The following is a 14,817-nucleotide window of genomic DNA, read 5'->3' as shown; positions in this document are numbered from 1 at the left end:
TAATTATAATAAAGTTACAATAAATTAAGTTAATATATAATTATATATACAGTACCTAATTTATATATAATTAATATATAATTATATGTACAGTACCTAATTTATATATAATACTGTACAGACGATAGTAAGCTCAATTTACCCACCTAAATTCTCCGTAGCGTGGCGCTGGACGGCGGAAAGTAGTTCGGCTGCCCAATGACATTTTACCGAATTATAGGAGTTTTTTACCAGGTTTGTACGGATACCGTCGCAATTTTTCGTCGTCTTATAGGAATCGTAATTATAGGAACCCATGTTATAGGGGGGTCTACTGTACTATGACTTGATTCCTGAGAGCCAAAAGACTTCAGTCAACATCTTAAAATCAGTTCTAGATGTGACTGTGAAAAGTATTTCAAAATTTTTATAACTGTTTTCAGCAGAGTATTGAATTGGAAGAAATGTATTTTGAATAAACTTTTCTTCTGAATAATTTTTCCTTCTGAAGCTAGTTGCAAAGGACATTGGATGCACTGCTTGCTTCAAATACTATGTAATTTGAAGTAGAGCTTGAAAACATTCATATATAATATTGTTTAAAAATCAACATTTTGTTTTTAATCAATATTTCATGGAAATAACCTGCAACAATAAAAATTTACATTCCACTACAGTTAAACATGCAAAAGAAAATATATGCAGAAAACTATTATAAGATTAACAAACTGACGAATTACTTTAGAATTATTTTAATTATAGTTAACATTGTTCAAATAAAAATATATTACTAATATTCTTGTTTGAAAAATTTACCAACTTTGATTATTGTTATATCCAAACAAAATCATCTGAGATGTAAAAATATTGCACCAAGTAAAAACTTATGACAATTTAAATGACAGTCAATTTTTGCTTAGGAATTTTGGCAAACATTTAATTAACATTAAAATAATATAAGTTAAATTATTGAATGATTGTTTAGCAATTTATTTCTGTAAATTAACATAAAAAATACAATAGAAAATGTTTGTCTTTTTTTACTTTCTTGTTTAAACAATTTTATAACAGATTAATAATCTTAAAAAAAGTCATATTTTAATTAAAAATTCAGTACATAAATAATTTTGAGTTTAAAATAAATTCCAACAATAAAAGGCTAATTTGGTTTTTTAAAGATAACTTTTATATTGTCATACTTCTAAGTATCATACTATATTTTGCAATTATGATTGATCCATAATCACAGAAAAAATTACATCCATTACAACAGACCAGACATCACAGTGACTGAAAAACAAAATCACATGTCACAGTCATTTCAAATATTTACAACATAACAAATACATTCACCAAAAATTAGTAAATATTCAGATCTTTTCCATGAAATAAATTGCATGTAGAGAATGGATGACATATATATATCATGTCCATAGTCTTCTTGCTCAGATTTTAAACACATATACTACACAAAAGTCTGGAAACATTATGCCTTAATAATAACAACATACATTACAGTTAGCAGTCATCTTGAATACAATGTTAACACAATCAGAAAATTTTTAACTCAAAATATATATATCAACATTGTAAACAAATAATACCAGTATCAATCAAGTAGGATACTAGATTGCATCCTACAAAAATTTATATAATTCAACCTTTATTATCTGATTTTGAAATACAATCCAAAAGTATAATTATTGGAAATAATAATTATATTTTTGGATTGTATTGCAAAATCAGATAATAAAGATAAATTTTTGTTAAAAATTATAAATAAAACATATTGTAAAAATTTAAAGTATTTGTAAATATTCTATATACCAGGTGATCAAACAAAAGATCTTGCAAGTAGTAATTTGAGGAGCATGGCAACAATGTGACATGACTTTTCACACATCACTGATTCTCAAGTAGTGGGGCACTCAAGATTTAATCTTGGGGGAGCTGAGTTGAATGGATAAAAAAAAAGATTTTAATGCAAATTCAATAAAATTCCCACCTTATGTGATTGTTAATCCATAAGTAGTACAGTAATAAAAAACACAAAATAATATAAATAAAAAAAAATGAATTTTAATGAGGAAAAAAATTTTTGGAAAATTTACTTTGTAGGCAGATACTAGGGCCCCTTGGTCCCCCTCTGGATGCAGTGCTATTCCCAAGTATTGTAATTAAGAATTGTTTTGATAAATGAAAATGGAAACACAATAAAACAGAACCTTCATAGTGTAAAGTCACTTATGAAAATGAACTAATTCATTCATGTCTCCAAAGGTTTGTTTATAAACGTTTTAGTAAATAGCCATCTATAGGGTCTGTGTAATCAAAACAAGTTGGTATAAACAGTGTTGTCTGAGGAAAGACTTCAAAACATTTGGATGTGTTTAGAAGCAAGTTCCATGAAATATTTAAGGTATTTAGTTCAAATGACTGGATTATCTTTTAGTTCTGTTTGTATAATTACAAAAATAATTAAATTTCAGCTTTAGAATTATTCATGAGTGTTAAGTGTTATCTTTTAAGTCAATAGTAAGTAAATGTTCAAAATTGTGTTTATATAACAGGACAATAATAAACATAACTAGTTGAGTGTTATCAAAGCCCTCACACTATTATTAATAAGTTTTCCTTTTGTTTAATCACTTACATTGTTAGTATAATATTATATATAATATAATACTAGTTCAAATTTTTTGAATTACAGTACATTTATTTAAAAGAAGAAAAATTTCAAATGTAGAATTAAAATTTGAAATTATTATGTTGATTTTATGTTTACAAATGTTTCTTTTATAAGAAAATTTTTTATCTTACAGATCAGAATTGCACTGTTATGCAACTAGAAAAAACTGTTCTAGAAAAATATCCTCCTCAGTTAGATGTAGATTTTGTAGAAAATGCTATTTGGCTGTTAACAGAGAAATAAGCAGAATTAAACATTTTTCTTATTACCTGTCTATAAATTTAATAATGATTGTATTTTTTTAAAAAATTATTAAAATTCACAATGTAAATGGCTGTTAATGGAAATTAAATAAATTATTGTTCTTTATAAACAATAGTATGTTGTAAGCTTTTAAATTCAATGATAAAAATTTTTATTATTTATAAACTTAAATGATACATGTAGGTTGTATGATAAAGGCCACAAAATTGTTGGAGTTGAATATTGTGAAAAAGCAATAAAGGACTTTTATGAAGAACAAGGCTTACAATATGAAGTTGAAAATGTTGAAAGTGTGAAAGGAAAATTGTTTAAGGTTTGATACTTTTTGAAAACTAATTAATTTGATTTGATTAAATGATACTTACTCAGAAAACCACTGCCACCTTTGCTTAAGCAAACATCTCATAAACCAAATGATTACTGTATTGAATTGGGCTACTTTACTACTACTATTTATAATTAAATTCTGAATAATTTGCTACTAGAGGTAGGCATTATGTGCATGTATATAATTATATATAACATAATAACATTTGATTTATATAGTTACAAACAATAATTAATAAATTACCTTGTTTTTTTCCATTAAAAATTTTATGTTATAAAAGAAATTTAATATGTATTGTTTTTCAGACTTCTGATGACAATATCAAAATATTTTGTTGTGATATCTTTTTATTTAACAAGTTAGTATTTTTTATTTATTTAAAATTTTTAATAGTTTTATGTAAATTTTGGATATTAAAATTTTAAATATTTTTAATAATAAATATAATAATATTATTATTTTAATATTACAGTCAGCTTTAGCAAAAGTATTATGCTTACTATTATCTAATTATTAGTTTACTGTTGATTATTTGTAGTCATGTATTATTTAAATCATTAAACAGATTATAAATTAATTTTAAATATTCAATCAATGAAGTTATCAACAGACAATAGCTTTTAGGTAATTTGATCTGATAACAGTTTAAGTTTACATTACTTCTTCACTAGATCTCAGGTTTGAATGGGTTTAAATATTTAATCAGAAATGTAGATTATCCAAAAAGGCTTCTACATAATCTACAAAAATTCTACAAAAAGGCTTTTTCACACCCAGCGCTGTAACTAGTCTTTTATGTGCCTGGTGCGAGCTTCTGTAACTACACCCAAAACTATGATCCAAAACTTGGTCCAGGTCATTTCTGTGCCCCCCAGGGTCTGCACCCTATGCTTGGGCACCACTGGCATCACCCTAGTTAATAATTAAGGCACTGTTCACACCAAGAACTCATTTAAAACATACTGAGGTTTGACCATTTATTTGAGGCTGCAACATAAGTAAATTGTAAAAAGCAAAAGGTTTACTGGTGATTGGATAATACATCAATTACATTAAAATTTTTTTTATTAGTTTAAATATATTTGAGATTTTCAGTTTTTAATGGGGGATTGTTTTAGTCAATGTTTATGCTGTAATAACAAGTATGGTTATTTTTATATTAAATAAATGATTTGTATTCAGAAAGATACAGCCAGTTAATTAACAGCTTGACAAGTTTGGAAAATAATAATGACTTATAATTATTATGTTGTGAATGTCATACTCAGCTGATACTGGTGCTTAGTGCTATACCAGACTAAAGTTAAAGCATAGCTAAACAAACAAGTGTAATATTAAGCTGTGTTATTGGTATATGTGTGGATGCACAAAAATGGGTCTCCCTTACTTGTAGGGAAGGGGACCCCGTTGCCCATCAATATTATAAGTTAAAGTAATAATGAGCTAGAGTTTTGTAGACATACTGCAGAACAGACTGCACAATATATAAAAGTTATGCCAGGTTAGAGGGCTGGGCTGGAGAACGGATGGGAGCCCAAAAGAAGTATTCGATGGTTTAGCTATGTCATCCCTGTCTACCTTGTCAGGTATCCAACCAGCTTTATGATTAAGGCATAGTCTCTTTAACCCTGTAGTGCCATTGGGCAGAGTTGCTTTATGAGGGTATATATGTGAACATTAGAAACTTCCTAACAATGTGACATGTTCAATATTGCAGCTTTCTGTAGTGTCATGTATATGTTTTTATTAAGGTTTAATGTTTCGAAATTTTTATATAGTGTATTTGGTATAACACCAGTAGAAGAGAGGACAACAGGTACCATAAATATCTTATCCATCCTCCATATATATCTTTGAGTGAGTGGAGTGTAATTGTTGATTTTTTCAGAGTGAGCATTTTTTTATAAGTGTTTGGAATGGAATGGAATGAAATGAAATGTCTATTACATAAGTGATCATACTGCATTTGTCAATGAGGTAACATCAGGTCTATTGTGATGAATTGTTCTATCTGTGATTATGGCTGTGTTGTTGTATATTTTGTGTGTTATTTTCTAATATTCCCTGTGGGGTATATTTGTAGTATGGTACCTGGATGTTTAATAATTTGTGCTTCTGTGAGAGCTCTTGGTGTATTATATTTGCTACTTGATTATGTAAATAACACCAACAAAACCTTCAAAATTAAACCAGCAAATATATTTTAATATAAAGATGCTATGACAAGTACTTTCAATCCTAATTGGGATCTGCTTCAGGTTAAAACATTTGATAAAAATTAGAATGCTAAAAGAGCAATTTTAAACTTTAAAATTTCTGGAACATTAAATATTCAAACAAGTATAAAAATCATATCTATGTGTTAACATTAACACTAAAAAATTAAAATTATCAATAACATCAAAATAAAAATTAACATAAAAATATAGAGAATATATTTGTTACAAATCCTAACGGAAGTAGTTTATTTTTATTTCTTATTAATGTTGTTGGGATCGTTAAAAAAAAAGGACCTCCAAGCTTTTGAGATGTTTGCCGCCTCCTTAAAATTGATGCATTGCCCCTTTAGCTCGGCTATACAAATTTCAAGAGCTTCCAAAATTTTGATCTGATAGGTGTGAAAGCTGCATCTAATGAGACTGGGCTGCTGTAGTTTAGCTTCCACACCAATTTCTGAAGCATATATTGCTAGAGTGGTGGTCTGCTTTTTGTTATGTATTGTTATGATGTTGTATTTATGCTCTGCAGCCATTTTTTAAGAGACTTTTTGGTCGAACCAATGTACATCAGATCTCTGAGAAATCTGTTGTCTCTCTCACCAGTATACTGTATACCCTGGTGCGTTGTATGTGTTAATGGTGTCGTTGCTGTTTCTTAATAACGAATAAACAGATGGGTTATGTCTGTTATCTCCCACCCTGTATTAGTAGCAATTCTCTATATAAAGCCTTTAACCCCCAGTCATAATCAATTAGTGTAGGTTGGTCTGTACACTAAATCCTTACTATCACCCCTGTTAAGATTGGAATTAGTGTAATCGCACTACTTATTCAGTCTCTTAATATAATCCTCTGCTAATCTTTGTACCATTATTCTAGGGTAACCATGTGCTACTGTTATTTCTTCAATAAGTGTTAATTTTTCAATGTATGAAGGCTCTTTTTGTGAGGACTCTAAATGCTGCTATTTTGTATGTATACAATCAATTTAGGTCACTGGTATGAATATTGGCAAGTACCCTGGTTTATAATTTGGCCTGTTTTTAAAAATGGAGAACTATTTCATAAAACTACAGATTTTTAATCAAAATCTCTCAATTCCATTAACTTTCAATTTCTAATGAATACCACAATTGTCTTAACTAATTTGAATGCTGTGTCACGTGTATTAACTTTGTACAATCTGACAATGCAGAACAATTGTTCTACATTGTCTGTGTACAAAGTGACAACTATAACAGAAAATGTAATTTTTCAAACTTGAATGAAGATTGTTGGTATGGCATATATTTGCATTGCCAATGATGATAATATTGACATCATAAACATTTTGGTGCTAAAGTCAAAAAGCACACTGCTGATCATGATTCAGCTCAAGTCACTTTGGGGAAGCTGAAAGCAATGAGCTTTGTATTAAACAATGAATATAAGTTTTAATCTGCAGGATCATGACATATTTTGTATTACATGTTAACCAGTATTTTGAAGTAAGTGAACTTGTTAACTCTGAAATGCTATTCTTGTCCACAGAACCACAAATCTACTTTGCATTAATGCAGACTTCACATAAATGTATAATGTAATAATACATAATACATTTTATGTATACAGTAATGTATTATTACATTATACTTAATTTGTTGTTCACAGATATTTAATGTTACAAAAATTTAATCAAATTATTATTAGATTCTTTTAATTAAAATAATATTGATGCTAAAAAAATTACTTAAATATATAGTGCATCTTTGGTCATATTTATAGTATATTATATTAAAATGGGAAACAGCTTTTTACTAATAAACAATTATTTCAATAATTAATTTCAGAGAATATGCTGGTTTAATGGATGCTGTTTGGGATCGTGGGGCTTTTGAAGCTGTTGAAAAGGAAGACAGGAAAAGGTATTTTATTAATAGCATATTGAAACTTTCTTATTTACAAAATGCATTTCAATTATGTAATAATTGATCAGTGATAAATAAAGATTGTCTGTTAAGAATGCAAATTTCTTATTTTTTCTATACAGTTTATTCACCCAAAAGTCTGAGTTTTTGAGAATAAATAAAATTGAATATAGTTTCACTATATTTTATCTCAACTTCTAAATGCACATTTAGTATTTGTAGAATTAAAATAGACAATTCTTTAAAAAATAATACTGCCAAAACAGGAACATTGAAAACTATTTTTGTTTTTATCCTGATGTTTGAAAATGCATTGTGCTGAAAGTCTGTACACAATATCAAAAGATATCTTATTATTACTTATATACAATATGAACAATACAAAATGTCTACCAGATTCACTACGCAAATAAGGCAAAGCGGCTATCTAATTGTTAAGCTTTTAAAAACTTCGCAAATCACAAAACCAAAGACATACAGTAATTATTTAAAATTTGTAAAAATACAATAAACATTTAATAATGAATCAAATCTGGATAATTTACAGTAATCCGGATAATTCAAAATTAGATATTAAGTTTTAATGATTACAATGACAGCTATTTTGAATATAATTTGCAATATATATGTTGTACTATAAATTTTAAGATATTTTATATAATGTTAGTAGCTTAAAAATTACATAATCAGTTTTATAATATATGTAGTCATATACAGTGATATATGTAATCAGAAATAACATAACTGTAATATTAAAATCTCTAAATAATGAAATAAGGATTCTTGACATTTGGATTAGTTTTTACTATTGTCATCAAAAGTTGTATATCATTTATTTGGACAATTTTTGCTCCTTTATGATATATACAGTGGAACCTCACTTAACGAGCACCTTGCATAATGAGCAAAACAAATTGTAAAAAATTGCCTCAATTAATGAGCGATGTTTTGCATGACGAGGAGAGGGAAAGTCCCAAATTGTGCGCATGCTCCATCAATCTGTGTTTAGCACTTGTTCCACTAGCATCTTAGTGTTGCTTGTGATCACATATTTCTCCAAACTTGTGTTCACACATATTACTTTTAAACAACAACCATAGCCCATTATATAATAAACACACCAAACAATATGCCAAATTCTTGCACTATGTAAAGGCTATAATTAAATAATAGAAATGAATTAATTTGACTAGAGATAAGCATTATTAAATTAATACTAGATGGAAGCATAACTGCCTACCTCTAGTCAAATTAATTAATTTCTATTATTTAATTATAGCCTTTACATAGCCCAAGAATTTGCATATTGTTTGGAGTGTTTATCAAACATATCTGTGATATTTTTTTTTCTGCAAATCGAATTCTCATTTCAGGTTGGTTCATTCTACACTAGAAGAAAAGATGATGATGATTCATGTTCCTTAACAATGCACATTGTACAATTTTCTTTGAATAAATGTTATACATAAAATATTTGAGTATTTTTTTCAGCATGGAACACATTATCATATTTTACATTAATTTGGGAAAAATTGTTTCGCTTAACGAGTGTTTTTCATTATGAGTATGATTCTGGAACAAATTATGCTCATTAAGCGAGGTTCCACTGTATAGTCAAACCTGTCTAAACCGGAATCAGACAGGTCCAAAATACCATTCTGGTTTGAACTGGTTTCCAGCATCTACAGTGAAATTTGTATATGACAAAAAATAAAACACTAGAAAACAATCAGTATTTATTTCAAGTTAAAAGTAATCATAAAACATATGTTTTGAACTTATGATTCCAATCTTAATGCACAATATGTAACAAATATGTAAAGTTAATACATATTTAAGTAATTATTGAGTAACTATTTTCAGTAATTTTAAGTAATTATTGAGTAACTATCAAATTTTGTACAAATAAATACATATTTTCCAGTCTAAAATTACCTCTTTTGAATATTTCTTATACATTAAGAAATGGAGTAGTCATATACTTTTTTAAAATTAATTTCAGAATTATATTTGTTTTGTTTTTTAAATTTTACATATAAATTATTATTATTATTATTATTAATGCATTGTTTTAATTTAATAATAATATTTTCTAGATATGTTGACTTGATACTATCTCTTCTTGCTCCAGGATACCGATATTTGCTTTCAGTTTTTGTTTATAATGATTGGTTTTATTCAGGTGAGAATTGATTATAAACTTTAACTTCTTTACAATAATTAATTTTGTGTAATAAAAGTTTATAAAATGTGTAACAACTCCATAGATAAAATAAACATGAAGTAAGGTTTTAAATAATCACAAAAACACTGGAAGAAAAGATATTCTAGGGCTTTCAAATGATTTTCACTTATCAGAAATACTTAAAGAACTACTCAATAATTATAAAGACAAGTTTTTTAAAAATATATAAAAACATCATGAGTATGCACAAAAAAAATTGTTGCTTTTTTCTTTTCTGTCATTCACCAGTGACAGTCCAAATAAGAATTCTCAAACACAGAGATGACCTTTTCTTTGACGCTCCACTTTTGCAATAGAATGAAAATAGAAACAGCATCCTCTGATTAATTTTGCCAACATCACAATATAATACTTAGTAAAATTTTAAAACTTGGCCAATAGTATTTAGTTGTTTAAAAAATATATAAAAATACCATGAATATGCACAGAAAAAATTCTTTCTTTTCTGTCATTTACCAGTGACAGTCCAAAATAAGAATATGATATTTTTATATATTTTTTAAAAAATTAAATACCCTTGGCCAAGTTTTAAATTTTTTTCTTTATGTATTATATTGATATTGACAAAATCAGCTAGGGAATGCTGTTTCCATTTACATTCTATTGCAGAGGCAAAGCCTGAAAGAAAAGGTTATATCAGTGCTTTAGAATTCTTATTTTGGGCTGTCACCAGTGAAAGACAAAAAATAAAACAAAACCAAGAATTTTTTCTGCACATATTCATGATATTTTTAAATTATTTTTTAAAATTAAATTCTGTAAGCCAAGTTAAACTTTTACTTTATGTAAAAGCAATGCCACACATTAAGTATTCATTGATTGCTGAATAATTAACTTTCACCAAAGTATTTGGCAAAGTGTGTGCATGCATGTACACATACATGATTATTTGCCATGCATTGGTTTGTGGGAATGACAAATATTTGTCAGAGATATAGAAAATGGACAATTCTCAAACAATTTATGCCATTGCTTTTGCAGTTATGAGCAGTTCATATCTGTTAATGAAAACAAATAAATCTAGAAGATAGCGAGAGGATGGTGTCACTTAACCAAAGCAAAAAATGCAAGTATCTAGAGTGAAATTCTAAAAACTAGATTTTTTTGTATTATTATTTTAGTGAAATGGCTATAAATTGGCATTATTTTGTAGAAACATGACAGAAAGCTTTTGGTAGATTGTTAAAAGAACTATCTGAAGAATTTCAAAATTTTCATATAATGTCATTTGAGTATTCATTGTCAATTAAACTATTCATTTTGAAAAATATGCAAAGTGGAAAAAAAGTGATTCTGGCAATATAACATTTAGCCTTAATGAATAACGATGTTTGGGAAGATGGTGATGGATTGCTTTTTGAAAATTAAGGAAATGTTAAAATTGTTAAACTTTGGTTAGGAGGAATCTTAGGAGATTAACTAGATGACATATTTCGATTTTAATTTTATTCCGAAGAGTGGTTGTCTATTTAGTTCATTGCAATATCTAATTTGCTCATCAAGTGCTCTTAATTTTTCAGTGACTAATTTATCATATACATTGCAGACATCTTTTTGCTTAACACTGGTCTTGTTATGTTTGTAAAATAGAATATATATCATTCAATTTGCTTGAGTTCATTTGCTTCAAAAAAAAAATTTTTTTTTTTCAAATGGAGCTTGAAAGAAAACTTTAAAGTTGGGTGATACTCCTGATGCAAAATAATTTATTATATATAATATATTACTTAAAATTTGTTAGAAATAAAAAATTTTAAGGCAGTGTTTGGCCAGCAATTATAAGCACTATCTTTGCCAACTGATATATTTGTTTTTTGAGATATTGTCCTTGTTGCTTTATAATTTTCCCCTTTGTTTGTTATATTGAATGCCCTGAAACATTTTTAAAAAATACAGTACGTACAAAAGTAACACTTTGACTCCAGTCTATACCTGTTAATATTTAAAATATCAAAAATAGACTACTACTAGGTAAATGTTTTCTTTGTTTTAAATTTCAACAGATCTAGATGAATGGAAAAAGATAGCTTGCTGTCTTGAGAATGTATGGAATTTTTTCTTACTGTATTGGTTCCATGGATGAGAAATACTGTACTGTACGTTCTTATACAATTTCCAATGAATAATGGATCTAATTTCAACAGTTATAAGTAGTATTTCAGCATAGTATTAATGACACTTGTAGATGTTGATTACTGTTTTCTATTTGCTGATTTGTAGTTGTCAAGGAAGGTTTGGTGAATGTGGCTTAAGTATTTATAGGGAATGATTCATTTGGATTAAGCAAATAAGTTATGAAACCTTATCTGAAGTTACATGGAACAGGAAGCAAGAAAATAATTTTCAACTATCATCTGTCACAAGCTCATTGAATTATAGAAAATGTATTTGGATTAATTAATGGCTTTCTGTATTTTGTGGAACCAGTGCTACTTCAATCAGAAAAGGTTTCATTAATTGTAATGACTTGTGTTTTTCTTCACAATTTTTTACAAAAAATCAAAAGATCACATTCAAACTATCACCAGGAATCTTTTTTATTATGAAGAATATGGAAATATACCCAGCTTATGGTGCAAGGATTAGAGTAATATGTCATCTATATTACAGGGTGACAATAATTAACCCATAGAAGTTTTTTGCATCGTAAATTTATTAAAGAAATGAAAATTAGTAAAACAACAGCGAATAGCAGTGACAATACTTTATGTATTAATCAGATATTCAGCCGGTTTCAAAGTGGCCTCTTTTTACCTTAATACAGAGCCCCAAACGCATTTCTAAATTCTCGGCAATGGGCCACAGCTCTTCTGGAGACAGTTTGTCCCAATTTTCCTGGCACAAGGATTACTTCAGCAACTCCAAACTTTTGTGGTGCTTAGCGCAGGCCCTAACCTCCAAAATGGACCACACACTGTAGTCCATCGGGTTCAGATCCAGTGAGTACGGTAGCCATTCCGCAGACAAGATGAAATCAGGAAATGAGCCTTGCACCACTCCTGAGTCTTCTTTCACCCTATGTGCCGGCGCTGAGTCCTGCTAAAACGTCCATTTTACACCGCCAAAATGCTGCTGAGCCCACAGAAGTACCATGGCCTAGCGAATGTCACAGCGGTATACGTCTTGATTGATTTTGGCCTGTTGATCAATGAAAACAAGAGGTGTCTTGCTGCTTTTACAAATTCTGGCCCAAACATTGGATTTTGGCAATGTTTGACGACAGCTGAGCATCCGGGATCCTCCACGGACCAGTTCCTGTCATTTTTATTGTTGTGTGCCTGTTGTATGGAGAAAAGCTTGTCTGTGAAGAGAGTGCACTCCCATTGTCAACCTGTGGCCCAATGCTTGAGTTGACAGCATCTTTGGAGATGCATGCACTTGTTTTCATCAGTGAGGAGCTGAACCTTTTGGAACTTGTAGGGCTTGAGTCTGAGTTCCTTTTTCACCATCAACTGCACCGATTTGCAATTGATTCCGATCTCACGAGCAATTTTTCTTGTGGAGATCTTTGCATGTCAGTCAACTCACTTTTTGGTAAACTTGCGGTTCCTAGATGTGTTGATGGTGCTTTCTTCCACATCCAGGATGGTCACCATCATGGCCAAGCTCCTTGAATTGTTGAACTGCATCTGAGATTGTCATTTTGGGAACACTGAGCAAATGAATAATTTCACATTGATGCTTTCCTTACCAGAATAGCTCCAAAATTGCATGTTTGTTCGACATTCTTAAAAAAATAAAGAACTAACCCTTATTATACCGAAAGCACATCTACATGGGCAGGAAATCAAGGAGAATTAAACAACAGTATGTAAATTGGTGACGGTAAAAAAGTTCAGGTGCAGCATTGCTACAAACTTTGTATGGGTTAATTATTGCCACCCTGTACTACTATAAAAGATTCCAAGAAAACCCAGCATAGATACAGTATGCAAATTGCTGGTCAACTATACAGTACTTAGTTTTTTTGAAGGAAAACTTCAAAAAATTGACTCATGTAAATTGTTGCTATTGAGAATATTCAAGTAATTAAACTTTTAATACAAAATTTAGCAATACTTTTGTATTCTGTTAAAAAATAAATATGATAAAATTTTAACATTAGATAATTAAAACAATAAGAGATATAATATAAGATCATATTTATTCATATTTAAATATTAAGTTTAAAATCACTTAGTAAAAAGTAATTTTTTTTTTCTTTTTGTATGTATTATTTAAAGTACTTCATTATATTAAAAAATATTTCAGGTTATCCAAGAAATGTTCCTGATAACTTAGTGCATTTTTTATTTGGTAATTATCAAATATTTTAATATATTTAAAATATGTTACAATATAAAATTTGTGTATTAATTCAAAATAATGATTAAACCTTTGTAACTGATTTTCTGTATGGATATCTACAAGAAATTCCTTCTTGAGAATCAAATCCAAATGTTACATGGCTTTGATTCTTTACTAACATGCAATCAAAGCCAGAATGTTATTTGGCTTTTATTGTCTGATTCTCAGGAAGGAATTAGCATGTTTGCTGGCCAGGATTCGGAGGCTTGGCCAAAATATCAAGAGTCAGACATTTGGTCATTGCTGCAATGCACAGATCAAAGCTTATTATAGACATTTTGGCTAAAAACAGTGTAATACAGCTATACCATCTACCTGCATTATTTGTCATATTTATTACCTTGCAACTATCTACTTCCTCTTCCTCAAACTTAATTGTAGATGAAAGGTCACTACAGTCGACCCCCCCTATAACACGGTAGATACGTTCCGTTCTTTATGAATCGATTTCTTACGAGTCCTTGCCAATCACACCTGACACGTGTGAAGTTTATGGACTACAGCTGTTTGAGAGGTTTTCTTCCATAAAATTAATCAATTCTAGACTAATTCGACTCAACATTTCCAAAATATGTATATTTTTTTTGGAAATAATCAGTATAAACTATGCTATAAACAAAAATTTGTAGGATTACTTACTGAGTGTGCACCATTTGATGTCGCCATTGCTCAAGTTTGTTTTCATCGCGGAGCAACACACCAAACCGCGGCCATGATTTCTGATAAGTTATTTTTCTGCAAAAACTTCGTTGAACTTTGGAGACATCATTAATATAAATAATTTTTATGGCCGTTGAATAAGAAATGTTTCTTTCACAAGAAATGTATAAAATTAGTGT

The 14,817-nt window shown here is 29.0% G+C and overlaps 1 protein-coding gene across 1 annotated transcript; it reads left to right on the top strand.

Annotated features, from left to right (window-relative positions):
• Positions 1 to 3,077: 3,077 nt before the first annotated feature.
• Positions 3,078 to 13,962, top strand: LOC111641984 (thiopurine S-methyltransferase-like; the record flags this gene model as incomplete). The annotated part of the gene is made up of 5 exons (XM_023388242.1): positions 3,078 to 3,245; positions 3,566 to 3,618; positions 7,309 to 7,383; positions 9,483 to 9,568; positions 13,883 to 13,962. Coding segments are annotated over 5 exons (447 nt in total), but the record flags the coding sequence as incomplete, so codon positions are not given.
• Between the last annotated feature and the right edge of the window lie 855 nt (positions 13,963 to 14,817).

The sequence above is a fragment of the Centruroides sculpturatus genome, unplaced genomic scaffold (genome assembly GCF_000671375.1).
Source record: "Centruroides sculpturatus isolate CEXI.00-Female unplaced genomic scaffold, Cexi_2.0 scaffold113, whole genome shotgun sequence".
Lineage (NCBI taxonomy): Eukaryota > Metazoa > Arthropoda > Arachnida > Scorpiones > Buthidae > Centruroides > Centruroides sculpturatus.
The sequence above is the reverse complement of the archived record's forward strand: the minus strand, read 5'-3'. Positions and strand labels throughout refer to the sequence as shown.